Source organism: Carlito syrichta, unplaced genomic scaffold (assembly GCF_000164805.1).
Source record: "Carlito syrichta isolate Samal-C Ts95f unplaced genomic scaffold, Tarsius_syrichta-2.0.1 Scaffold166711, whole genome shotgun sequence".
NCBI lineage: Eukaryota > Metazoa > Chordata > Mammalia > Primates > Tarsiidae > Carlito > Carlito syrichta.
In genome coordinates this window covers 78,724-105,884 of record NW_007110807.1, presented here as the reverse complement: position 1 = coordinate 105,884, position 27,161 = coordinate 78,724, and the positions used below count along the sequence as shown (strand labels likewise).

Below are 27,161 nucleotides of genomic sequence, written 5' to 3'. Positions count from 1 at the left end.
CTTATCATTTATGAACACAGATACATCAATACATAGTGGTCACTTACATAAAGTCACTCTATAGCCTTTGTATTTTCCTTTGTTTTTTGTTTCGTTTTGTTTTTGAGTCTCACTCTGTTGTCCAGGCATGATCACAGCCACCACAGCCTCAACCTGCTGGGCTCAGGCCATCCTTCCGCCTCAGCCTTCCAAGTAGCTGGAACTATAGGCACACACCATCGTGTCCAGCTAATTTTTTGATTTATTGTAGAGACCAGGTCTTGCCAAGTTGCCCAGGCTGGTCTTGAACCCCTGGGCTCAGGTAATCCTCTCACCTCCACCTGCCAAAGGGCTGGAATGACAGGCACGAGCCTCCATACCCAGCTACCTTTGTACTTTCTGACACGTGTACTAGCTGTCAGAAAGACAGGTCATTCATTATCAGAACCATAAGAATCTCCATGGAGAGCTTCCTCCCAGCTGTAAAATTTCACCTTAGACTTTCGGGCAGATGTTTCCTTCTCTCTGACATCCTCAATCCCCCCAATGGATAGCACCCTCTTCTCTGTTCTCTAGATCCACTTTTGTTAGAGATCCTTTGCAAGAATGCTGCAGCCTGGCTCACTGAAAGGTGAGTTCTTGAGGTTAGGGAGGATATCATTTACTACTACAAGTCTAAGGACTTAACACTTGCAACTTCTAGTTGCAATGTTTGCTAAACAGAAGCCACCACCCCAGTTTGTGGCCGCTACTCCTGCTTGTTTTCACCTAATTGGCCTGTAGAATGATGAGCAGGTGAGGGACACTCTGGGCTATTTTTCCTCCCCCATGGCTCCTCCCATCCCCAGGCATATAGTACTATCCAATGGAACTTTCTATTATAATGGAAATGTTCTCCACCTGCACTGTCCAATATTCTAGCTGTTAACCACACATGGATATTGAGCATTTGGAATGTGGAGAGTGAGACTGAGGAACTGGTTTTTTAATTTAAATAGCCACATGTGGAGAGTGGCCACTGTGAGCTCAGTTCCAGAGCTTTCTTCCTCTAGAGGCAGCCTTACCAGGAGAGCAACACAACCCCTAAGCAAGTTCAATTTTTAAACAATTAAATTGAAACCAAGGTGACCAAGTGCTTGTTTCTAAAGTAAAAATTCAGTTTATTCATTTGTTTATGACACAGTACATGAAAGGCAAAGTGTTTCACATCGTAGACTTCATTTCCAACTTCTTGGAATGTTCTCTTCTTTGGCTTATGAGAGAGACTATATAGGAAAGCCAGGCAATGCTTAGGCAACTAAAAGAAGGTGGGGCAATGCTAACGTCATCCTCAAGGGAGGGTCGGGGGGACTGTTAGTTGCAAGCTGGTTTTCTAGACCTGTTAGCTGGAAGCATGGGGAGCACCACTTCTGGATGCTCACGCCATGTCGGGCTTCAGTCGTCTCCCCCACACAGGTAAAGTAGCGCTTTCTGGTAGTCGCCTTTCGTGTCTTGCTACACATGGGCAGGAAGAAAAAAAGAAATGCGGTATCAGAGAAAAGCTCACACTCCACCATGATGCATACGTAGCCTCAACGCACCGCAGAGCCTCTCCCACCACAAACAAGAGAAAGACTCTGTGGGACCTGTCCAGACGCGAAGACCTGCAAGGCTGTACCCAAACCATCACCAGCTGTCCCTGTGCTGGGGGGAGACCGCCAGTCCCCTTGCCACCACAGGGGCAAACAACACCAGGCAGTGAGCACCAACACGGGTGAGTGACTGGACTGCAGCGGGGCTCTGCACACATTCCCACTCTCTTCCCTCACCTTCACCTTTCTGGGGGGACGGGGGGCTCTCCAGCCTCACACGGCTGTTTCCTGGATTCTTAAGGTCAAGTGGAAATAAGCTGGTGAGGCAAGGAAACCAGGACAAGGAGCCTCCCTGGTCCCTCAACTTTAACTGTGTGCCCTAATAAACTGGCTACACCAGCCCCACCTCTGCAGTCCCCCTTGAGAACCGTGGGCACTCTTTTGGACATCGCTGGAACATTTAGAAAAGAGAACTGCAGAGCCTATCTGAAATACACACAGTGACAGCATGCGGATGGGATCATTCCTTATGTGCAAAGGTTCCATCACTCCAATGTGGACAGGGATTGGAGAAAAGGGAGTTCTGAGTCACTAAGATGTTGTCAGGCCTATCACAGAGGACTTTTCAAGAGATAAAAGAGCCAGAAAATGTAACACGTAATCGGTCTTCAAAATCTTTTCAGGATGTCAGTGGTAGATGCGTCGTCATGAGCACCAATTATCATTGTAGAGTAGCAGTGTGGGAAATATAAACCATCTGCCTGATTCTACAAGAGTCCAGGACAAATCGCAAATGGTACTTTCAGAATAAATTACTGATATCTGACGCGACCAGCATCTCTTCCTTGGAGAGTCAGGAAACAGAATATCCCCATCCTGCCATCATCCCACCAGGCCATCTGCCTGGGGCCCACGACCCTCTGGATGGCAGGGCAGACCGACACAGCACCCCAGGTCTCACCTGGATATAATAGTACAGGGACTTGCCGTACTTCCTCTTGAATTCAGACCTAATTTTCAGCATGTCCACTTCACTGCGGGAGATCATGATTCTAATCAGGACCTTATCACGCGTCCCCTTGCCCTGAAAGTTAAGTTGATATTCCAGGTGAAAACTCGCCGACAATGTTACTGTTAAAAGACAGCCTACTGGTTGAGCATCCCTGATCTGAAAATCTGAAACCCTAAATGCTCCAGATTCTGAAACATTTTGAGCCCCGACACGATGCCAGAAATAGAAAATCCCACACGTACGTACTCAACACAGACTTTGTTTCACGCACAAAATTATTAAAATATTGTATGAAGTTGCCTTTAGGCTACGTGTATGAGGTGTATCTAAAACATAAACGAATTTCAAGTTTAGACTTGGGTCCCATCTCATTATGAATAAGCAAATATTCCAAAATGAAAAATACAAAACATTCCAGTCCCAAGCATTTCAGACAAGGGACACTCAGCCTGCAGTAAGTTTTCTTGCATGTGGAACTGATCTGGACTCTGGATGCTGCCTTCTAAGGGACTGCAAACACAACAAATGCAACTATCTCCTTTAGAAAAATGGGCCTCTTGGCATTCCAAACACCCCAGGATTTAGTCAGCACAAACTCCTACTCGATGCCTTCACTCAGTAAACACAGACTGAGCACCTACTGCCGCAAGACTCGGCTCAAGGAGTCGTGAGTTTTCATATGTGACACAAGGTTTCCTGACTCTCAAGGACTTGGAGAGGGCGTGCCAACACATTTTCATCATGGCCTGGGCCGCTGTGAATGGTATGGGCAGTGAGGGCCACTGACTTCATGTCCATAGCCTCAGACCAGAGGCACTAAGGGGTCACATGTGATGTGGAGTCTGAAGTGAGATGAGAGAGCCGGTGTGGACAAGGAAGGGGCTCTAGGAAGAAATGGCAAAAGCCTGGAAGCCAAAAGACACCAGGCATGTCTGAGGTAGAGAAAACAGGAGAGGTCTGTGGGAAGAGATGGTTCACTTAAGGGAGAGCTGCCAGGCAGGCTTTGGGGTTGGCAAGACCCAGGTTCAAATCCAGCTGTGTAACCTCAAGCAGGCTGAGGCTCTCTGAGCTCTAGTCTCTTCATCTACAAAAAGATAATCACATAAGCCTTGGAGGCTGCTGTGCCAGGAATTTTTTTTTTTTTTTTTTGGTTGTAGTCTCACTCTGTCACCCAGCCTGGAGTGCAATGGCATGTTCCTGGCCACCACAGCTTCTACCTGCTGGGCTCAGGTGATCCTTCCACCTCAGACTTCCAAGTAGCTGGAACTACAGGCATGCGCTACCACACCCAGCTAATTTTTATTTATTGTAGAGAAAAGGTCTTGCCAAGTTGCCCGGGCTGGTCTCAACCCCATGGGCTCAGGCAATCCACTCGCCTCAGCCTCCCAAAATGCTGGGATTACAGGCTGAGCCATCGAGCCTGGCCTGTGCCAGGATTTAAGATAAAATAGTACCACATGTCCAGGATACAGTGGGTGCTTAATACTCTCTCCCTTTCTCACTCATCATTACTCTAGGGATAATAGGAGAAAGCCATTAAAACCCATGAGCAGAGGTCAGACACGCCGACCATTTCTCACTCTCTCCCATAGCACTTGACTTCTACCTGTGCACACACTGGCTCACACAGTTGGGAGAGAGAAGACAAATGTGTGGTTTTCTCATCTGTCAAATGTAAACACTGCTGTGCTTCTGTGTCCAGACAGTGGGGTCCCTTCCTCCAGCCACTAGGCAAGGAGACTTAGTTGGGGCACACAAGAAAAAGCCCAATGTGAAAACACAGACCTCTCCGCCAGGCACCCTTACCTTCATGGAGTCGTACAGCCGGTCAGCGAAATACAGGGGCTTGTTCTGGACGCACTGGACTGTGGAGAGAAGAGAGGACATCAGGGCACATCTGCTCGTCTCTGTCCCATCAGCGGGAGGGGATGCCCTGACCTGGCTGCAAACCAGAAACGACCTGATACAGCAGAAGTGGGATACAAAATGAGAGAGGCTGAGGGAAGCCCAGGAATCCTCTGAAATGCCAAGTGATGCTGAGGTTTTAAGACAGGGGACTCAGGGCTGCAGAAACCTGGAGTGCACATGTGAGTTTTCCCAACACAACCCTCTCTTCTCCTGCTATCCTATTCCTCCCTGGCAGCAATTTCTTATTAGTGTAAGCACTTCTTCCATTTTATATCCCTAAATGTATGTGATTAGGATGATAAAACTACCCGAAGCATACGCAGAAGCCACACCTTCCCAACACACTTGAATGCAGAGGACGGCCCTGTGTTATTCTGTGTCAGCACTGTCCACTGAGAGCTGAAGTCCACCAGGGATGAGGGGCCATACTTGCTTACCCAAGTTCAGGAAAGCATTCTCCAGGTCTCCTTTAACCTCCTTCTTGATGCTCTCCAGCATGTCATAAGGGCTGTAGCTTTTGTACCTATCAAATACTAAGGAAAAGCGACAAGTAATCATCAGATCAGTGTCACTAGTCAAAGCTGTCAATGATCACCCACACAGCTACGCACCATGATCTAAAATATGGAAGATGGGCCGGGCACAGTGGTGCATGCCTGTAATCCCGGTACTTTGGGAAGCAAAGGCAAGAGGATTGTCTGAGCCTGGGAGTTTGGATCAGCCTGGGCAACACGGCAAGACCTCATCTCTACAATAAATCAAAAAATTAGCCAGGCGTGGTAGTGCGCACCTGTGGTTCCAGATACTTGGAAGACTGAGGCAGAAGGATCGTCTGAGCTCAGAAGGTTGAGGCTGGGATAGCCATGCGTACACCACTACACTCCAGCCTGGGTGACAGAGTAAGACTCTGTCTCAAAAAAAATGGAGGATGATCATAGCATCCTCGCAGGTTAGAGGGTGCCATGATGACCTGAGCCAACAATGCACCAGTTTGTCCTGCAATGGCCATACCATGCACACCTGTCCTGAGTGACATTGCCCAGGCTACATGTTTTGACTATCTTCACCTCCCCTGAGTGAAACCCATTCCATCTGGAAGCCATGAGAAACAGTACGTAGCAGCCAGCAAAGTCCACTATATCAACAAATATGGCAAGATAAAATGATCATCAGACGAGAAAGGACAGCGAGTTAAAACTCCAAACACAGAAACTATTTAGGGGAGAGAAGGATCCAGAATGGGAGAGGAGGGCAAATGGACTTGATGAGGAAACAAGGGTGAACCCAAGAGAGTGCCAAATGAGAGTGAACCTTGTTCTGGCAGACCGGAGCCCCGACACAGACTTTCCCCAGGCCACCCGAGAGCTCCTTGGCACAGAGACTCCCTCAGCACAGCACCCACCTTTCTGGAGGTGGCACACACTCCGTTCGGTCATGATGCTGATCCACTTGGGAACGTCAGTTCCTTTCCTCTTCACTCCGGCATCATAGAGATCCTGTGAGTACAACCAACCAAAAGTAACTACACCATCCACAACAAGGTCATAAAAAATGTCGTGCGAGAAACACACAGAAAGCTACTCAAAACGCCACATGAGAAAGAGTGGACTGCTCTGCAGACATGGGCAAAAGCATGCTATATACGTCAAAATCCTGCATCACAAGCTGTCTTCCTTAGGCACTGACAGATATGACACGAGACTGCAGACTGTTCACAAGGTCAGTGCCACACAATCGCCTTCTCTGAACAAGAAAAGGAGGATGGAGGCCGGGCACGGTGACTCACACCTGTAATCCCAGCACTTTGGGAGGCCGAGGCAGGAGGATCGCTTGAGCCCAGGAGTTTAAGACCAGCCTGGGCAACACAGCGAAACCTCATCTCTACAAAAAAAGTTTAAAAATTAGCTGGGGTGGTGCTTGTCTGTTGTCTCAGCTACCCAGGAGGCTGAGGTGGAAGGATCGCCTGAGCCCAGGAAATCAAGGCTGCCATGAGGCACGATCGCCGTGATCCTGCCACTGCATTTCAGTCTGGGTGACAGAGTGAGACCCCAATCAAAAAGATACAAAGAAGGAAGAGCCGAGAGCATCTCTTCATGTGGAGAAGGACATGCAGCCATCCACTAGCACATCCGGCCCTCCTCTCTCTCGGCATATTTAGTAGCAGGCAAGCTAGTGGCCATTTCCTGAAGGCAGCTACTATCAGAAGCCCACTCGGGAGCTTTGCAGACTCGGGACACAATGGAGCTGGGAAAGGCGCCAGCCCAATCCCATTTTCAGTCTCCAGAAAATTCAGGGGCCACAAATCATGTTAACAATGGCGGGAAGGGCGAGAGGAAGGAGGGATCATGCCAGGGAGCTGTGAATTCAGCGATCATCCGCCCTCCGGGAGTGGCAAAACTCAACCTTAATTGACTTTATTTAAGACCCTTCTCTGCCACCAGCTGAAAGTGCCATGTGGAATGTACTGAGTTTTAAAATTAATGTGAATTGAAATTCATTTTTCTCAGTAGGTTTTACAACATGCTCTAACTACTGACCCCCAGAGTAAGGGGCCCAGTTCACAGCAGGCTGAACAAGCTTAGCAAACAGATCTCAGAGACCGTGGAACCAGAACTGGCAAAGTTCTATTCAGCCAGAAGAGAAGGGCAGGCCTTTGCTCCCTCCCCTGTGCCCCACCGTCACGGACCAATAATCCTTGCTGTCCCCAGTTGCTTCTGCACTGTCTGCTCTATGTGTGCACGCATGCACACCAGTGTGCAGCCAAATCACACCCAGTAGAAACCAGCCCCTCCATGCAAGCCAGGCCTGAACGGGCATGTGCAAGTCAGGTATTGACCCTGTCATTAACACCAGCATTACAAGGGAATATCTTCTAATAAATATTGCTCTCCAACAGTGGTGGCTTTAAAATACGGCCACCAATTTTTTGACATTCTTCCCTTCCAAAGGTGGAGGCTTCCACTGACTGCGGGCTAGAGGTCTCCTGACAACAGGCATGTGGGTACACCATCTTGGAAGCAGATTCCCTGACCCAGTAATGCCCTCAGTGACAATGGTCCCAGCCATCATTTTCTCTGCAAACTCAGGAGAGACTCTGAGCCAGAACCATCTGGCTAAGCCACTCCCAAATTCCTGACTCACAGAAGCTAAGTGATAATAAATGTCGAATATATTCATGCTCCTTAACCCCAAGCTGACGAAGGATTCTCTACAATGAGTTTTCCCTCAAGAAGTCAATATTATCTGTGACAAGGAACGAGCAGGTTAGATCCAATCAGGGATCCTCAGGCTCGCCTTTAAGTTTTAAGTCACTAAGCTTGGGGACAATTCGCTACACTGGAATAGATGACTACAGACAATCCAGAGACTTACCAGAAAACAGAAACTCAAGCCAAAAAGCTTGGCACTTACCCGGGCATCTTGGTCGATCAGTTCGTAATCAATAACAGAGCCATCCTCTGCCCTTCTACCCTGCAGAAAAAAATGAAGAACATCAAATCTATTTCTCTGTATATGTTAAAACTGAACGTGTTTTCTCCTCAACCCATGTAAGCCATGACTTCATTTCCTGAACAAGCCACCACCTCAAGCTTTCCTTCACCTAACATGACCAAGGAATGGTGAAATGTTTGAGGTAGGGAAGTGGGGGCTGTGCTTTGCCATCACCATCTTGGGGTCCAGTCCTGGGCTAAGCACCTTCCAGAATGCCCCCGCCAAAAAAAAAAAGCTAATGAGATTTCGTTTTTTCCTCAGAGAGTTTACGATCCAGATGGAGAAAGAAGCATGGAACAAATGGTGAAACCACACAGTAATCCATGGCACGAAGATGGCATGAAATGCACAAAAGAGAGAACGCTCAGAAGGAGGGAGTCAGCAAAGGGTGAGGACCAGGGTGAGGCAAAGAGCCTGAACCTGGAAGCCGCGTCAGGTGTGGCTCGTGGAGGGGGATGGTGGCAGAAGCAGAGCACACTCCCAGGCACGTGGGGTGCGGCCCATCACAGCAGAGCTAAGCTGGAGGCATGGCCAAGTGAAGACGAAGGGAGGGTGGGCTGGGGGCAAAGGACCTTAAAGGCGGCTGAGAGTTTAGATCTGACTCAGTAGAAATAGGTTTGGAAGAGGGAAGTTAAACAGTGAGAATGAATTTCAGAAAGATCCGTGGGTGGCGGGACCCAGGGCGGTGGTGGAGGGAGAGGTGTGCCAGCGAGGATGGCATGGGAGTTGTGACCGTAACAGAGACGTGAATGGCCGGGACACCAGGCACTCTCAGTCATTCGCTCTCAGGGTGTCCAGAGAAAATAGCTTCTCTTCCTCCCTACGCTGCCCAGAACCAGAGATACCCAGAGGCAACACCCTTCCTCCATGTAAATGGGTCGACATCAGCAATCAGCTCCACACAGATCCCCCTCCAGACAAAGGGCTGCATGGGCAAATTCTCCATAAGATGGGAGAACAGGTGAAAGAAACAAGGTCACTTCCCACAGGGTCCTGCGTGCACAGATAGAGGCAGAGTGACCTTCCCTAGGGCACCCAGCCTGGGTGGGCACACCAACCCAGGCCAGGACTTGAGAGTCGCCAGCTCCCCCTCAAAGTCCACCTGCCCATGTGGTCTCACAGGATAAGAAATCCTATTACACAAAAATGACAACTCTGCACTGACAGTGCAAACCCGCTGTTGAAAACACAGCTGAATTTCTGATGCAGGCACAGAGGATTTAGTTAATTCACTCCCAAGTATAAAATGAGGCGGTGACTTCCCTTGGGAGGAAGCAAGGGGAGAGGAATATACCGAGAAACCAACCTTGGCAAGGGCAACCATCAGCTTGCGGAAGTCTCCGGATGTGTCGGAAACAATGTCCTTCTCCAGGTCGGTCTTGTACACTGGGAAAACAACACATCCGGCCTTATGCCTCCTGCCCGTGCAGCCAGCCGCCCCCTACCCAAGTTCCCCCTTTCCCACTAAGACTGAAATGCAGAGCAGCTGGTTCAGCGGGATGTGTCCACGCTCCTTAGCCCCATGCTGAGGGCAGGATCTCCAGAATGAGTTGACCCTCATGAAATCAGAGCCGGACTCATTATCAGTGACAAGGAGCAGGCAGGGCTAGATCAAATCGGGGATCCTCAGGCTCACCTTTGATCAGTGACCTCTTTTGTAGTTAAAATACTGGTTCCCAACCTTCCTGACCATGAATTCTCACTTTGAACATCAAAAAGTATGAAGGGCTGCACACACATAATTGTGCTATATTATCCACTGATTGAGAAAATGCACACTGGCAAAAACTAGTAAGAATTCAATCATACTTTATAATTAATTTGTATTTCAATATTCAAAATAGCATCCATATTAAAATGTAGTAGCTAGAGAATTGTAGTATTTCTAATACAAAGAAAAGACACATGTGTAAGGTAATATCCTGATAAGCCTGGCTTGATGATTACACATTGTATACATACACCAAGATATTACATGTACCCCCAAAATGAGTACAACTATGATATATTTATTTTTTAAAAAGGCAGTTGTGGCTGGGCATGGTAGCTCAAGCCTATAATTCCAGCACTTTGGGGGGCTAAGGTAAGAGAGAGAGAACCCTGAGCCCGCAGGCTCGGGACCAGCCTGGGCAACACGGTGAGATCTCATCTCTATAATACATCAAAAAATTAGCCAGGCATGGTAGTGCGTGCCCCTATAGTTCTAGCTACATGGAAGGCTGAGGTGGAAGAATCACTGGAGCCCAGCAGACCGACACTGGGATAGCCGTGAGCATGCCACTGCACTCCAGCCTGGGCGACGGAGTGAGACTCCAACTCAAAAAAAAAAAAATGGCAGTTGCAATGGAAGTTGCATTATTTATTCTGCCCACAGCCTCCAATACTGTTGAGTGCACACAGGTTTACAGGGTTCTCTTGTCAATAATTCTCCAATTATCCACAGTCCAGAGTTGGGAACCTCTTAAGAAGAGACCAAACAGCACCCAGTAAGTGGACTCCGTATATGATACTCTCTACTTCTCATCAGGTCTTTTTATAAAAATACACATTGCTTTCTCTTCTGTTTACTCTTTTGCTGAAGTTCTAATGGAATGTAATAAACACTCCATAGGCTAAGAGGAGGTGATGGAGAGAGACCGGAACTATGGCCCGCTTCACCTACAGGGTCAAGATGGTGGGCATGTCTGCACAGCTACAATCTGGGCATCTGATCCCAAACACGAACCCAGGTACCCAGGTAGAAATTGGGTTGAGAGGATAAGTCACAAAAATAGGGCTACTCACTTTCCTTGTAGACTCTGTTAATTTCCTGCAGATCCTGGTTGGTCCTGGAGCAAATGATCTCAATGAGGGAGTCCTCATCGGTCCCCAGTCCCTGTGAACCAGGAAGCACAAACATCAGCAGGGAAAGAGGCCCCCGCCACTAGCCTGCTTCTCCGATCTCCATTAAGGAAAACACAAACATAGTTTGGGTCTATCAGCATTCTCCTTCCTACATTCCTGCTAAAAGAATCTGAGCGCTATCCCTCAGCACAAAAGAATGGTATTTTCTATTACTTGAAAGAATGCTTCACCAGAACACAAATGGTACAAGTGGCATTTCTGAGTTCAATTCTGCTAAAAAATATACATGCGGTAGGGAATGGGAAGAGGCAGCAATGACTCCATACCAGAATGTCCAAAGAGGCTGCCTTTTGGTGATGGGCTTATAAGGTAACTTTTTCTTTCTCCTCATTTTTATTTTTCCATCCATTATTTTAACAGATGAGAATTTGCCTCACTACACAATTCTTGTCTCTGATTTAAAATAAAGGAATATAGAAATTGTCTGTTGTCTTTTGTAGCCAGCATTGTTAGAGTAGAGTAAGTCTTCTTACCAGGGAAAGGTATAGTTAAGATACAAATTTTAGCTGTACCTCTTTGAAATGTAAAATTGGGTTAATGTTAAAAATTTCATTCCTGGACTTCCACTTTTGCTTGATTATTATGCACTCTTCGGGCATTTTAGGGAAGCAAAAGGGAATAATAATGTGCCAAATAAACCTAGACACCAACACTTTATTAAGGAATAAGAATTTGATGGGTGATGTATTCAAATTTAATATACACACTTTTGAGCGTGCCAGACAGCTTGAAAGGACTCAATGAAACATGGATTTCAAAGCTGGCTTCATGATCAAAGTCAAGATTTAATAATCAGGATTCTTTAATACATGTCTTTTCGAATATGGAAATATCACTTTGAACTAAATAGAATTACAACTGTTTAAAATGTAAATCAATTATAAGGTGTTAATACAATAAGAAACTTACTTATCCACATGAAAAGTGTGTCAGCTATTAATTAAACTTATTAGAGCTTATATGCCCCTGAAAAAGTAGTTTGTGTAATATAAGCTAAGCCTCAGGTGAATGGTTCATTTTGAATTTTATTCTCAATCTAATCCTTGAGCCAATGGCTCTTCTTTCAGAGTTTGTAATCATGACTTGTAGAGGTTCCAGCAAAGCCAAAAATTCTCCCCTTGCTAGCCAGGGGTCCACACAGCATTCTATACACATGCTATAATATGACAAACGAGCATCTTTGAATATTTTAGAAAGGGGCAGTTTTGCAATCTCAAGGATGATAGAAATATAGTCTAAAAATAACTCGTGCCCTGGAAGAAATGCTAGTTCCTGACATCACAGAAATGCCAGACGGGCAGAATAATGCAAGATTTGTTTCCTTCCATCACTGATTTACCAGTGGTGATATCTGAAAATTCTAATAGTGCTTTTATCTCCATATTCAAAGGTGACCTTGGCAGTTCCCGAAGCTTGGCCCAAGCTGTCCACAGATTGTCCACCATTCCTATCACAAGGGCAACTTCTACAGTAACATATGGCAGAGACTGCCACTGGTATTGCCAGAAGTCAAACAGATTTTTTTTAAAGCATAGTTCAGTTAATGTCAGTTCAAGCTTTATGGATTTCAGAAGGGTACTCAACTGTGAGACCTAATGGAAGAGCTGGCACTGGGTCAAAGATTCCGCAGTTAAAGCACCTTCCATCGGGCCCAATTACATAGATTACACTGGGGACTGACAGCACTAACTGGTCTGTTTCGAGTCACTAATACCTAGTAATAGATACTGGTAAAATTAGCACACAAATCACAACTGAATAGATTCTCCAGGAAATCAGATAAACTGATCTGAAGTGCTGATGGTCAGAAGAAACCTAGGAGAGGTGGGTTCACCCATGCCTCCAAGGTCCAGAGACTCAGTTTTCAGGAATGCTATTTTTATCAAGCAGGATCATTAAAGGTTGCTGACATTTGATCATTCCTAATTATACCTTCCCTGCAATGTAGCCTGCTTAGGAAACCCGGAGCCAGTCCACTCAAATAGACAGATCACAGCTTGGGCTGAGCTGAAAAACTGAAGGAAAAGAGAGATTTCACAACAGATCTTTCAGCAGCCCTGAGCTACAAAGTTTGGGGCTCTGGAGACACCCAGTGTGTGAAGCAGCCTCACTCTTGAGGTGTTCTCTGTGGAAAGGATGACAGCTGAACTGTGACATTAGCTCTGGTGACAGGCTTTCAGCTCAGACTGTTCATTATTCAGGAATAGTGGCATCACAAAAAATGCACTCAGACTACGAATCAAATACCAGAAATATGGCTTCCCACACTACTGCAGAGGCTTTACCCAGTTAAATCAGCAGAGGGCAGTGTCGGACTATCCAAAGTGCTGGGGGCGCACACGAAAAGTATCCACGCGTCCTGCTGTAATACATTTATGTCTATGCATCTCACACATGTATATAAAACTCGATGTTTTCGGCATGCACAAAATTCAAGGGCTTCCCAACTTGAAATCTGTGCTATCTAATTTAACCTAAAATTCCATGTTCAAAATAACCGTGCACAAGAAAAACAAAACAAGTGCCACAAGACTTGACCTAAACACAGGTGCCACCCCTGACGTGCACCGTGGTGCTCTGATTTTGCCTGAATTTAAGCCAAACAAAGGCTCCCAGGAAGAAGCACCCATGAGAGTATGGGCAGGATCTGCTAGCTTCACTTAACAAAAGCTGGGAGTAGTTCTTTTGCCTTAACATCACAACATATCTTTTTAAAGGAGGAAGTGTAATCAAGGAAGTAGTTTTCCCAAATGGTATTCCAATTGCCAGGTGCCAAGTAGTAGCAGCTGGCAACTGACTTCTCAGCATCCTGAAATTTCTTTACAGCATTACAACGAGTCATTGAAATATTTTTGGTGCAGATTCTGAGATTTATCGTTTCAGTTCATTAAAAAAAAGGGGGGGGGTTTCAAATACGAATTCAACAAAACTGAAAATCATCAAATCACACTCAGAAGGCTATAATTCACAAATATCAGCAGCAGATGTGACAGAGATGACATCTCACACGCACTTACCCTCATGGAGGCTTTTAGCTCGGATGCATCGAACTGAGCAGGTGTCTTCAGCAGGCCCAAAATCACTGTCTCCAGGTGGCCAGATAAGGCTGACTTCAGCGCTGATGCAAGTTCCTTCAGAAAAACAGGCAATCATATGGAAAACGTGGTGGGTGACAAATATTCACTTTCGAACTGGCGAGTAAAACAAAAGCAGCATCTGCGTGTGAAGCAGGTTGTGGGTCTTTCATCACTCGGGAGTCTTGGGTCAGACTCCCTTGAGTCTCTGTCCTCTGCAGACCCAGATGTCAGAAACATAAAGACCAGGCGTTGTTTTACCAAAACCTTTTCCAATCCAAGCTGATTTTGCCTTCGCCCCATATGATTAAAGGGAAATGGGCATGGCATGCAGTTCCCCCAGAAAGCTGTAAGTGTGAAGGCACTTGAGGCCTAAAAGTGGTAGCACCCATGAAAGACGGGGTGCTTTCCGGGATCTGGCCCCTGCTGAGGAGGGGGGCTCAAGTGGAGAGCCTCCCAGGAAGCAGTCCCCATGGCCTGCTGACGTCCTTTGAGATATCTGGACAGTCGCTGCAGGCGCGGCTCCTCAAAGTCGCCAGAAGGAACGCAAGGCCCCAACATAGCCAGAGACAGGGTCACAAAGCTCTCCCCATGCAAAACACTTCATCTGATACTCTGCCCACACCAAATTGGGACGGTGTTAATGGAGGTAATGGGAAACTAACATCCCTGGATAACACCCTTGAATTCCTTGCTGCAGACAACTTCTTAAGGGTTCTGCTGTCACCATGGACACAGGATATACGTCAGAGGTCTGAGTTGGCACCCCTGGACATAGTCAGACACCCCAAATTCAACGTGGCTTCCAGAGATGCTTCCCTGGGGATTAAACATCCCACAAATCATAGGTGAGAACCAAACTCTCTTACTGTAATTATTTTCTTCCTTCTCTTCATTTTCCTTATCTTCTGTCCCTTCTTTCTTTCTCTAGTAACACCCACAGCATCACAATGTTTAGCCCTAAAGGTACTTGCTGCCTATGAGAAGTGATCTGCAGCCTGCTTCAGAGACAATCATCTCGAGTCATTCATAGATGTAGAGTGCTAGACCCGAATCTTAGAAATCATCTGTCCCAAGCCTTTCGCCACCTACCTTCTCCTGCTTCCCAATGTCCTAGGAACACATAGCACTTAGGAGGGGGTTTTAAAAGCAACACCTCCCAATTATAACAGCCATCTCCCAATTTGGAACTTTGAGGTTAGGTAACTCCAGACTTAGCCTCCCCGTGGCACCCCCCTCTACCCGTTCTCTGTTCAAACCTCAAACAGCACCTGGGCACCGACTGACTTCTTCCACTTCTATTCTGAACTCCTTATGGGCGTTCAACTTCCTGTTTCTCAAAACGTCCAGCACAGAGCTCTGCCCTTAACAAAAGCTCCAGAAGTGTTTGATAAATAAAACATAACCATTCCTTCTGTGGCGACACCTAGCACCTGGCCTCTCCCAGAACACGAAAGAAACATCACATCAGCCATCTCTCCCAGCTCCCCTCTGCTCTGTTCACGGGCCCAGGCTCTTCAAGCTCCTCCCATAGGCACACAGGCAGCTCAGACCACAGCCCTGAAGCACTCTGTGGTGTACACCTTTCTTCTTTATTTTGCAGACAACTCATTTGAAACCAGCAGGCCCTGCGTCTAGGATTGTCTTCAGGAAAAACTGAAAGTTGTTTATGTATCTTTTTGTAAATGAGGGCAATTCTCTTTGGTCCAAGGCTGACCATCAAGGATCAGGAGCACGGTGAGCTACTCCAGCACACAGCAAAGTCTGTGAGGTTGCTGGACCCCATTATGATTCTGGTAATATCTCTACTTCAACAAGGTCTGGGAGCTTTGTTCTCCATATATCCCATTTGAGAGCAAGATCCAGGTTTCTATATCTGTGTGTCCACTTGTATGTATGTGTCGTGTATCCCAAGACCACATTCTGTGACATTTTTTGCCTGCCATCCAAAGAGGAGGTCGTTCTGCTCCAGTGGGAACTTGGCTCTACCAGCTCACAGATCCTTTGGGGAAGGCTGGAGAAATAAAGCACTCCCCTCTATGCCTCACTACAGAAGATTCATATAAGACTCTTGGAAGGCTGGGCACGGTGGCTCACGCCTGTAATCCCAACACTTTGGGAGGCAGAGGCGAGAGGACTGCCTGAGCCCTGGGTTCAAGACCAGCCTGGGCAGCATGGCAAGACCTTGTCTCTACAGTAAATCAAAAAAAATAGTCGGGCATGGTGGCATGTTCCTGTAATTCCAGCTACTTGGAAAGCTGAAGCGGAAGGATCACCTGAGCCCGGCAGGTTCAGGCTGCTGTGGCCATAAGTGTGCCACTCCACTCCAGCCTGAGCAATGATGAGATTTTTCGACTCCAAAAAAAAAAAGACTCATAGGCTGGGCGTGGTGGCTCATGCCTATAATCCCAGCACTTTGGGAGGCCAAGGTGAGAGGATTGCCTGAGCCCACACCTTCAAGACCAGCCTGGGCAACTTGGCGAGACCTCATCTCTACAATAAAAATTTTAAAAATTAGATGGGTGTGGTAGCACGTGCCTGTGGTTCCAGCTACTTGGAAGGCTGAGGCAGAAGGATCGCCTGAGCCCAGCAGATCAAGCCTGCAGTGGTCATGAGCATGCCACTGCACTCAGCCTAGGTGACAGAGTGAGACTCCAACTCAAAAAAAAAAAAAAGACTCACGGAAGAAGATTTTTAATGCACACAAGACTAAAGAAGCCAGATGCTTTCCTTTTGAGGTCCTTTCCAACTGTTTTGGAAGGTGGGGAAGGGAGGCTACAGCAAGGCTTGACCTGCCACTCCCAGAGCCCTGGTGGTCACATCAGCCCCAGGGACGAGATGTCTTTTCTGGAATCCCTCCAGCTCCCCTCTGCTGTGGCTGCGAGTGAAAGCCGTAAGTCAAATGAGAGCTGCAGGAAGCCACACTTACCGTGCAGTCCAAGAATAAATCAAAAGCTTTTAATAGCAAGAAGTTAAAAATAAAGCAGCACATCCTTAAAAATAAAATTTCCTAGCACTGCGACAAAATAAAAGATGAACAAGCACCGGTTGTTTCCCTACCCCCGGTGGACAGGCAAAGGGAAAAGCTCACAAAGACTCTTTACATCGTGGAAGCACGGCATGGGAAGATAGCCTTGCAGATCGAATGGACTCTCAGTTAAGCTTATTCGCTGTGAAATGCTTAAGAATTCAAGTACATATTTGAAGAATGAGAGGAATATGTTAGGATCAGCACTCAACAGAGGGTAGTGTCCTACAATTAAATGAGAAACGCCTTATCAAAAGCCAACAGAAGTCATGACAAAGAAATGGATTGTTCCATGTAGAGACTGAGCACAGTGCCTGGCACAAAGTAAACGCTCACAGAATGATACCTATCACTGCTGTCGTCCTTGTTATTCCCTATTCCTTTCTAATTTCCAATTCCCAAAATTGCTCCCTCCTGGTAGTCTGTTGGAGGAGGATGCTGTCTTTACAAATGAGCCCCCAAGCACTGCATCCGGTGGCCACATATGTGTGAGTGGGAACTCTTACAAAGATGTAAGAAAAACATCTCAGAGATGCAAGGGTTCCAATAGGCTTTTGTCAGTGGGTTCTAGAATTGATGAAAAGAAAAAGCAATGTCTGTGGAAATTAAATTCGGCGAGGAATGCCCTCCATCTCTGGAAATGTCTGTACCTTTTTGGTCCTCCTCTGGTAGGCGAAAGCAATATCCTGTCTCTGCGCATTGCTGCGGTTGGTCAAAATGTTGACGATGGTGACCTCATCCACACCTGTGGAAATACAAGTTGTGAATAGTTACTCAGCCATATACTCCAGTACTTGGGGTTTACATAGAGGGTTTCATGCAGAGATTTTCCAACTAAAATTTATATACTATTTTTCCAAACTGAAATACATACCAGGGCACAGAGATTTGTTCTCTCTCTTTTGTCAGTGCCCTCCACTCAGGCGAACACCCTCTTTTCTTTTTTTTTTCCTGAGCCTCAAACCTCAAGCTTAAACGGACCTTTTAAATATTTGTATTAAAAAAACTATTTTGCTCATAAATTGGTTTCTGGAATCAACAGTAGGAGGTGCATTTGTGGGGCTTTGGCAGTCAGATGGAACAACAAAGATTCAGGAGGATTTTAAATGAAGGTCCCCAAATTGCCATTTAACTGAGGATTTAATAGACAGTAACTGTGAACTGAATTAATAGAGACAATTATTTATATTTAGGGCAGGATTACGGCTATATACACAGCTAGGTATAATTTCTATAATTATAGAAACTGTCATGACAAATGAGTCAGGTTGAATATGGCAGTTGTATTTTAATAGTGTAATTGATTAATACAATCACACTTATTGAAGACTAAATTGTTTTGTAAGGAAAATAAACGTTTCATTGCTTTTACTCTTCAATAGGCAATTTTAATAATCAATTTTATAACTTTATTAAAAAGAGTAAGTGTTTTAATCTAAATTAAATCTAAATTGGGAGTTTTGAAGTGCCACAAAAATATTTTAGTACCTATTTTAATTGGAACATGTGTATTTACAAAGATAAGCAATGCCTTCTGGTAACTGAAAGTTTCCAATTTTGTATCAGAAATACTCCTAACATACCATTTAACTTAAGAAAGCACAATTTTAAGAATTCAGAATGCAAAAGGTCCCTCTCCTGACTGATTATGAACTTTGTTTAATAAAAGGGAGAGTCTTTGCCATAACTGGACAGGCAATTCTTGGGGGAGAGAGTAGCATTGCTACGCCACAAGGTCACTTGCAAACTGCAAATGGTTTGGCTTAAGGAAAGTCAGAGTCCGGAAGAAACAGGGAGGTCAATACTGTCATGCTTTGAGAAGAAGCAAAAAGCAGACTGGCAGAAGGTATCCTGAACACTCAAGTGGGTTAGATCCCAAAACATAAAAGTTAGAATTTCTGGGTATGAAAATAAATAACATTATCTAAAATTGTCGATGCTCATTTCAAAGTGAGCTCATGCAGTAAATGCAGCATCTCTAACATGAGCTCTGACTTTTTGAGTAGCCAATGTAAACAAGGAAACCCAATTGCCATGTATGAGATTCAGCTTCAAAGATGCTTATTTCGGCAATTATACAACATTGACAAGCACAGAATCTTTAAAAGACTGTGTCCAATAGGAGACTGATTACATTTTGCTTTGTCCATATAATGGGATACTATACAATCACTTAAAATAATGGCATCGCCAGGCACAGTGGCTCATGCCTATAATCCCAGCACTTTGGGCGGCCAAGATAAGGGAATCACTTTAGTTCAGGAGTTCGAGACCAGCCTAGGCAACACAGTGAGACCTCGTCTCTACAACAAATAAAAAAAATAAGCTGGGTATGGTGGCACTCCTGTAGTCCCAGCTACTGTGGAGATTGAGGTGGAGAAATCACCTGAGCCCAGGAGGTGGAGGATGTAGTGAGTCATAATTGTGCCACTGCACTCCAGCCTGGGCAACAGAGTGAGGTCCTGACTCAAAATCAGTAAATAAATAGCATAGAATTACTAATGTAGGAAATATCTGCAATATATGTACTGTTAAGTAAAAAAAATTGAAAACAGGCTGCAAAGCAGAATGAATACCCAGTATAACCTGATTTTTAGAAAATATCTATGCATGTACAACAAAATGTCTAGAAGCTGGGCCAGATGTGGTGGCTCATGCCTGTAATCCCGGCACTTTGGGAGGCTGATATAGGAGGATAGCTTGAGGTCAGGATTTTGAGACCAGCCTGGGCAACAAAGCAAAACCTCTTATCTATAAAAAACTAGCTGGGTGCAGTGGTGCGTGCCTGTAGTCCCAGTTACTTGGGAGGCTGAGATGGAAGAATTGCTTGCCCTCAGGAGTTTGAGGCTGTGGTGAGCTATGATCATGCCATTGTACTCCAGCATGGTCAACAGAGTAAAACCCTGTCTCAAAAAAACAAACAAAAAAAACAAAAAGAAAGAAAGAAAAATATCTAGATGTTGTTATGTCAAGTTTTAATAGTGATCCTCTGTGTGGTAGGATTATGAATAATTAAAAATTTTCTTTCTTTTGATAATCTGTACTATCAAAGTTCGCCATAAGGACCACAAGAGGGCTTTTTAAATACCCAGTAGGACATGTAGTCATTGATCTAGAATCAACTAGTAACTTCACGTCAAGAGATTCCCAGCATGGTTCTAAATACTTGAGTTAGAAGAAAACACAGCATGCATCATAATTAGGATTTACATCTATGATTCTCTTCAGTTTCCAAACACCCTAACATAAGCTATCTTATTTAATCCTCACCACAACCAAGCGGCAAAGCTGTGTCTCTTGCTGTTTTCTAGATGAGACGCTGACACTCCGAGGGACTGAGGCCCAGCCCTGCATGTGACCTGTGTAAACACCTGTCCTCCTGGGGTCATTGCTTTTGCATCTGCACAACCAAGGGGTCTGGAACAATGGCCTCCGGTTCTGCTTCCACAGAACACTAGCGAGCATCACTGAGCTTTAACTTACATTTTGTTCCAGTTAAGTGAGGACAGCAGATGTATTCAGACTCTGACGGGAACATGTGCTGGGGCTCATGTGCACACCTGCCCACGTGCCTGCAGCTCGCTCTTGTGTCTCTTAACAATTCTGTGGCTTATAAACTAGTACAACCTCTGTGGAAAACAGTGTGGTGATTCCTAAAAGACCTAAAATTCGACCTCCCATACAACCCTGCAACCCCCCTTCCATACACCTGGAGGAACTTAAATCACTCTATGAAAAAGATACCAGCACATGCATGTCTACTACAGCACTATTCACAACAGCAAAAACATGGAACCAACCAAGTCGCCCATCAAAAGTGGACTGGATTAAAAAAATGTGGTATATATACATGATGGAATATTACACAACCATAAAGAAGGAGAAACATATGGACTTCACAGCAACCTGAATAGATTTAGAGTCTATCATGCTCAGTGATCTATCACAGAAACAAAGAACTAAGTACCACATGTCCTCACTCATGAGCAGACCCTGAACATTTACCATCATACTATAAGAAAGGGACTGGCCATGGAAGGCTGAGGCAGAAGGATCACCTGAGCCCAGCAGGTTGAGGCTGCTATGGCCATGAGTGGCACACACTGCACTCCAGTCTGGGTGAAACAGTGAGACTCTGACTAAAAAAAAAAAAAAAAAAAAAAAATGAGAAGAAAAGTATTGGCAGTAGTGGGATACTGCCAGGTTGAGAATGAGGGGACAAGGACACAACATCAAGAAGGAAACCTGATCTCAAACCAGGCCAAGTGGGGACCAACAGGAGACCCAAATGTTACCTGTACAATAACCATTTGTATACCTAACCCTGAATTGTACCACTATCTTTAAAATAAAAAAAATAAAATGTTCAAAAAAATTTCTATGACTCTAACTTTCTATTAAGAAAATCACTTGCATCTTAACGTGTGTCTGTCATACACTTAGTCTTATTATCCACATCTAAAAAATGGTGCAGAACCACAAGAAGATAAGATTCTATTCTCTAACTTCAATGCTGATATTTTCTGAAATCAACTTAGAGTTTGCAGACCTGAATGCACACCAAGAATACTGGCCAAGACAAAAAAGTATTCTCTCTTAATGTTTGGGTCAGAATGTGGTCCCTGGCCCACCTGCATTCAAATGATATGAAACACTTACTGAAAACACAGTCCCCTGGGCTCCACCTGAGATCTACTGATTAAGACTCTCTAAAACATGGGACCGAGTAACAAGCTCCCGGGGAATTCCTCACATGAGAATCACCCACAGAAATGGATAAGTGTGAGTAGGCATTGGAAGGGTCTTTAGAAATCTGCCTATATACTAGACTTTTTTTTTTTTGAGTTGGAATCTCACTCGGTTGCCCAGACTGGAGTGCAGTGCCTCGCCTGCTGGGCTCCGGTGATCCTTCCGCCTCAGGCTTCCGAGTAGCCGGAATTACAGGCATGCGCTACCACGCCTGGCTGATTTTTTGATTTATTGTAGAGATGAGGTCTCACTGCCCAGGCGGGTCTCAAACCCGCGGGCTCAGGCAATCCACTCATCTCAGCCTCCCAAAGGCGCGGGATTACAGGCTGAGCCACCGAGCCCAGCTTATACTAGACTTTTATGTCACCTCTACCAACTGCTTCTGTGATGTTCAGGGTCAGCTACAATTTTAGGGAAAGAAATGCTTACTGCTGTCCAAACAACCCAGGTAAGAAATAATCGCTTTAAAAAGTTCATTCCACAGACTGTGGGAACAGCCCCACACTCTTAGTCAAAGAAACACCTTTTTGCCTTTCTTCCTACAGCAGCTAAGCACCCAGCCAGCAGAGATGGAATTCAATCCAATTACGGGAAATCCCCGTAAAGAGCCTGGGTGGTTTAACCTGAATCGCACCTAGGAGGCAGCAACAACTATGGTTTGAAGGAGTCTAAACGTATTTTACCTAAATTATTTACCAAGCAAACAGCCTGCTGAGATGTAGTGTCTACCGTGCTGGGACTTTACAAGCAATCTAATGCATGACACACACACTAATGCTGATATCCACAAAGAAACAAAATGGGGGCCATTCCTGCAAGTGGAAGCCTCCCCTCCCACCACCCCGCCCCAGGAATCCCACCTGCCTCAGCTGTTTCTCCCATACCACCATCTGCACGTTTCAGATTGAACTGGAAAAAGGAAAGAATACTGGAGCCCAGAAACAAACACTTAGTCAAGGCCACTTAAGGCATGCCTTTCGGTGGAACACCAAGTAACACCTCTGCCAGTGGGACGGAGACTTCCTATCTCTAGAACACCGCTGCTTCCTCTCGCCTTGCTAGCATAACCAATGAGGCAGGATACTCCTGTGGAAAACAGGGCAGTCCAGGTGGAGGCTGCAAGGGCCATCCGGTGACTCACCGTTTCTGGCCAGGACGCGGCTGAAGAAGAAGGACAGAACCCTCGGCGACCTGTGTCAGCACAATCATCATCCGCAAAGCACAGCCAAAGCCAGGACACTACAAAAGCTCTAAAGTGAATGCAGCTCCAGACGCCCAGGGGGGGAGGCTCTGCCTCTCTGGATTTGTGCTTTCTGACTTCTCGTGGTCCAGGGCTTAAGGAAGTGCTTGCTGGATGGAAGGACCCAGGTCTAAAAGCAACTGTGTGAAAGGAGCAAAAGCCTCAAGAAGGAGCAACGTCCCTGAGTAATCCTCCCTTTCCATCCCATTCCTCTCGTGCCTGATAGGGGTGGTCACAGAGTGCTCTAAGCAGAGATGCACGCCAGGCAACAGAGATGTGGGAGGGACTAGCCCACAGAACGTGGATGAGAACACGGTACATTCTGTGATCCAGGTGGATTTTTAAAAATTTCTTTTCAAGCCAGGTGTGGTGGCTCACGCCTGTAATCCCAGCACTTTGGGAGGCACAGGTGAGAGGATTGCCTGAGCTCAATGGTTTGAGACCAGCTGGGCAACTTCGCGAGACTCGTCACTACAATAAATGAAATAATTAGCCGAGTGTGTTGGTGCATGCCTGAAGTTCCAGCTACTTGGGAGGCTGAGGTGGAAGGATAGCCTGAGCTCAGCAGGTCGAGGCCGCGGTGGCCATGAGCATACCACTGCAGTCCAGTCTGGGCGACAGAGTGAGACTCCAACTCAAAAAAAAAAGTAATAATAAATAAATTTATTTTCAAACGAATAGAAGTTAACAGTTTTCCATGGTTCATGGCAAATGAAGCCCGCAGATGCATTTGGCTCCAGACGGCTCCCAGCACAAGGAAGTTTCTAAGCATTTATCCCTTGAGTGAAAATAGCCAATGAATCAAATCTGCTAACTACAACAACATTTCCAACACCTGGCTTGGGGCACTTGCGAGGTCAGTGGCTGCTGTAAATGCCACTCAAAAAAGCTTTGTTAGGGGAATGCAGCCAGCCGGGAGGCGCTGCTGGCAACAGGGATCCAGGAGAATCCTGCAGTCTCGGGTCCCTTAAACCAGTATCATATTCTTCACGCACAGGAAACACTTGCAGTTTTAAATGATGTTGACTCATGCCTGTAATGCCAGCACTTTGGGAAATGGAGGCGAGAGGATGGTCTGAGCCCAGGGGTTCGAGAGCAACCAGGGAACTTGGCGAGACCTCGTCTCTACAATAAATCAGAAAAAGTAGCCAGGGGTGGTGGCTAATTTGGTTCCAGCTACTTGGAAAGCTAAGGCAGAAGGATAGCCTGAGCCTAGCAGCAGGTCAAGGCTGTGAGTGTGCCACTGCACACCATCCTGGGCGATAAAGTGGAACTCCAACTCAGGAAAGAAATAAAAAATAAAAATAAATAAAATGATGGCTGACTCCGAAACCAAAGAATCAGCCTCTTGGAGTTTCCTCCTCCTCTCTGCGGGTGGAAACCCCGAGGCAGCTCCAGCGGTCGCATTCCATGGAAAATGCGTGTCTTTATTGCCCATGGCAAGGCACCAACAGTCATTCTGAACAGGATGCTGACTCACATCTGCCGAGACACACTGACTGCACAAAGAAAATGGATTTCATTTGTGTTTGATGAAGTGCTCAGGAGGGTGGGGGCTGACTTGTTAGAAAAAAAAAAAGGAAAACTGCCCAAATCCTCTCCTTATCTAGATCACGGGAAAAACCATGACTCGCCTTAGATTACTGGGAGCACAAGGATATCAACACTTAGAAGAAACCATCCTAGCCGGGCTCGGTGGCTCAGCCTGTAATCCTGCGCTTTGGGAGGCTGAGGTAAGTGGATTGCCTGAGCCCGCGGGTTCGAGACCTGCCTGGGCAATTTGGCGAGACCTCATCTGTACAATAAATCGAAAATTAGCTGGGCGTGGTAGTGCACGCTTGTAGTTCCAGCTACGTGGAAGGCTGAGGCAGAAGGATTGCTGGAGCCCAGCAGGTCGAGGCTGCGGTGGCCGGGAGCGGCCACTGCACTCCAGTCTGGGTGACAGAGTGAGACTCCAACTCAAAAAAAAAGAAAGAAACCATCCTTACAAGGTCAGAGGCACCCCACAAAGAGGCGAGGCCACAGAGCTACGGGTGTGTGCACGCGGACATATTGTATCTCAATAACGGCAACCTTTTACTGAGCACCTACTATGTGCCAGGCATTTTATTAGATACTTGACCCACATTCCATCATGCAATTCTCATCACACCCAAGGGAGGTGGGTGTCATTGTCATCCCTGTGGTACCAATGAGGAAACCAATGCTCAAAGAAGGCAGGGACGCATCCAAGGCCACTACGCAAGCAGGGCTGAGACTCAAACAAGGATTAAAGACCTGGATCGCTGCACTGGGCAATCTTGCCTCCTGTTACAGAAAAGTATGTAAAATTTGAAAATAAGGCAAGAAGAAAACAGCATGTCCTCCTGGAACGTGTGGTAGGATCACCGTCTAGTGGGCCCACCAAGGAGTCATGTACCAGGGGTGTGCACTTACCTGACTCACTGCTTACTGCTGATTTGGGCATAGACTGTGTGTGGTTACATGTGAACTTGCAGGTTTTGGTTTCATAGAAAGGATAACCCCAAAGGTTATGGCTTCGTTGTCCTGGAGGACATTAGTGGTCTTGTATCCAGTCCAGCCATCTTACTCCAATGCTCTTTTCTTAGAGCTTATTAATACTCAGTTTCTCAAATTCTCTTTGAACCAGTCTTACCTCAGTAAGTTAAATAAATGTTTGGCACATGTTCATCCTATATTTATGAGTCAAGTGTGCATCTTTCTGAAATGATACCCGGACACTTCTCCATGCCACACTCCACCACCTAACACCCAAAATGGATATGGAACAGGCATGTGTCCGTATGTGTAGAGAACTAGGTTGAAATCATACAAACAAACTCACACTTTGTGATCTGTAGGTAATGTTTTTTGTTTCTGGTTTTGTTTTTGTTTTATTTATTGTAGAGACAAGGTCTTGCCACGTTGCCCAAGCTGTTCTCAAACTTGTGGGCTCAGGTAATCCTCTCACCTCGGCCTCCCAAAGTGCTAGGACTATAGACATGAGCCACCCCGCCCAAGGTCTTTTCAACAGAAAGAACTAGAAGACTCTCTTCTGGAGAGAGCCATGAATAACTCAGCAGAGAGAGGCAGTCCTTTCCAAGAAGCCTATTATGCCAGCTAGTCACCCATCTACTGGGAGTGATTTTAGGCAGAGAACCACCCAGCCCCTGCCCCACACACGCACACATCACTGCCCAAAAGCACCTTCCCAACCATCAGCCATGGTGCTGGCTGGCCTGGAATCCCCGCTCTCAGGGTCCTCCCTCTGGATCATTCAGCACAAGTGAGTACTCTCCTTCCAGGGCGTCTCTCACCAAGATGGGACAGCAGATGAGGAGACCTCTGGCTAAGCCTCAGCAACAGGTGTAGGGCTCTGGAGATTCCATGGGACTCAGACCTGTGAGGCCCTGGGGAGCACGAGTTCCCTCCCTGTGCCTGGGTGTCTCATTGATACACAGGGATCATAACAACACTTACTCTCAGGCACGCAGAAAAGACTGACTGAATGAGAACGCGTCTTCCATCTTTCTCACCAGCTTCCCTACTGCAAGTCCGGATGCCAGCATTTGAGTTTTGGTCTACAGAAATATGGGACTCAGAAAAGACAGGGAACGTTTTTTGCCATTAGCACACAATGGATTCGCCTCCACTTACTTGACAAACTCTGGCAGCTGCCTGAGAGATGGGAGGGGAAATACAGCGAGAGAGGAGGTAGGGAGCTTGGCCTCTCCCCAGTCTGGCACAGCGGGGGCGGACATGATACCAGCTCAGGGAAGGCCTTGTTGATCTGGGAATCAAATTTCTTCTAATACCACTCTGCTTTGATCTCACCTCAGCTGAGGTCCTTAGGATTTGTGGTACCATCTATTTGGTCACCCCACTGGGTACTTCAAAAATCTAGAACCCTGACTGTCTTCCATGCATAATTGTATTTCTGAAATACTCTCCAGAACCGCAGGAAAACACAAAGTACACCACCACTCAAGACGCAAATCTAATCAAACTAAAGGAAAGAATGGGCACAAAACACAAGCATCACTGTGCACCCTGCTACTCTATCAGCCTCAGGAAACAGAAAACAAACATCTGGACAGATGTGGAACATGCCCACCCCTAGCTCAATGGATAGTAGAGAGGTGACCTGGCACTGCTGATATCAGATAAGAATCTGGTGACTGCTCATGCCCCTGGGTGAAACCCG

General features: G+C 46.2%; 1 protein-coding gene across 1 annotated transcript in view; it reads right to left on the bottom strand.

Annotated features, from left to right (window-relative positions):
• Window positions 1–1,116: 1,116 nt before the first annotated feature.
• ANXA2 (annexin A2) overlaps window positions 1,117–27,161 on the bottom strand; it is a 42,623-nt gene continuing 16,578 nt past the window's right edge. Inside the window, exons 4-13 of the mRNA XM_008051136.2 lie at window positions 17,619–17,713; window positions 13,884–13,997; window positions 10,747–10,837; window positions 9,269–9,348; window positions 7,882–7,941; window positions 5,873–5,966; window positions 4,908–5,003; window positions 4,369–4,427; window positions 2,512–2,634; window positions 1,117–1,473 (exon numbers count right to left, since the gene is read on the bottom strand). Of these exons, the coding sequence (XP_008049327.1) occupies window positions 1,414–1,473; window positions 2,512–2,634; window positions 4,369–4,427; window positions 4,908–5,003; window positions 5,873–5,966; window positions 7,882–7,941; window positions 9,269–9,348; window positions 10,747–10,837; window positions 13,884–13,997; window positions 17,619–17,713 (872 nt within the window). The 3' untranslated portion in view covers window positions 1,117–1,413. The remainder of the gene's footprint in view (window positions 1,474–2,511; window positions 2,635–4,368; window positions 4,428–4,907; window positions 5,004–5,872; window positions 5,967–7,881; window positions 7,942–9,268; window positions 9,349–10,746; window positions 10,838–13,883; window positions 13,998–17,618; window positions 17,714–27,161) is intronic.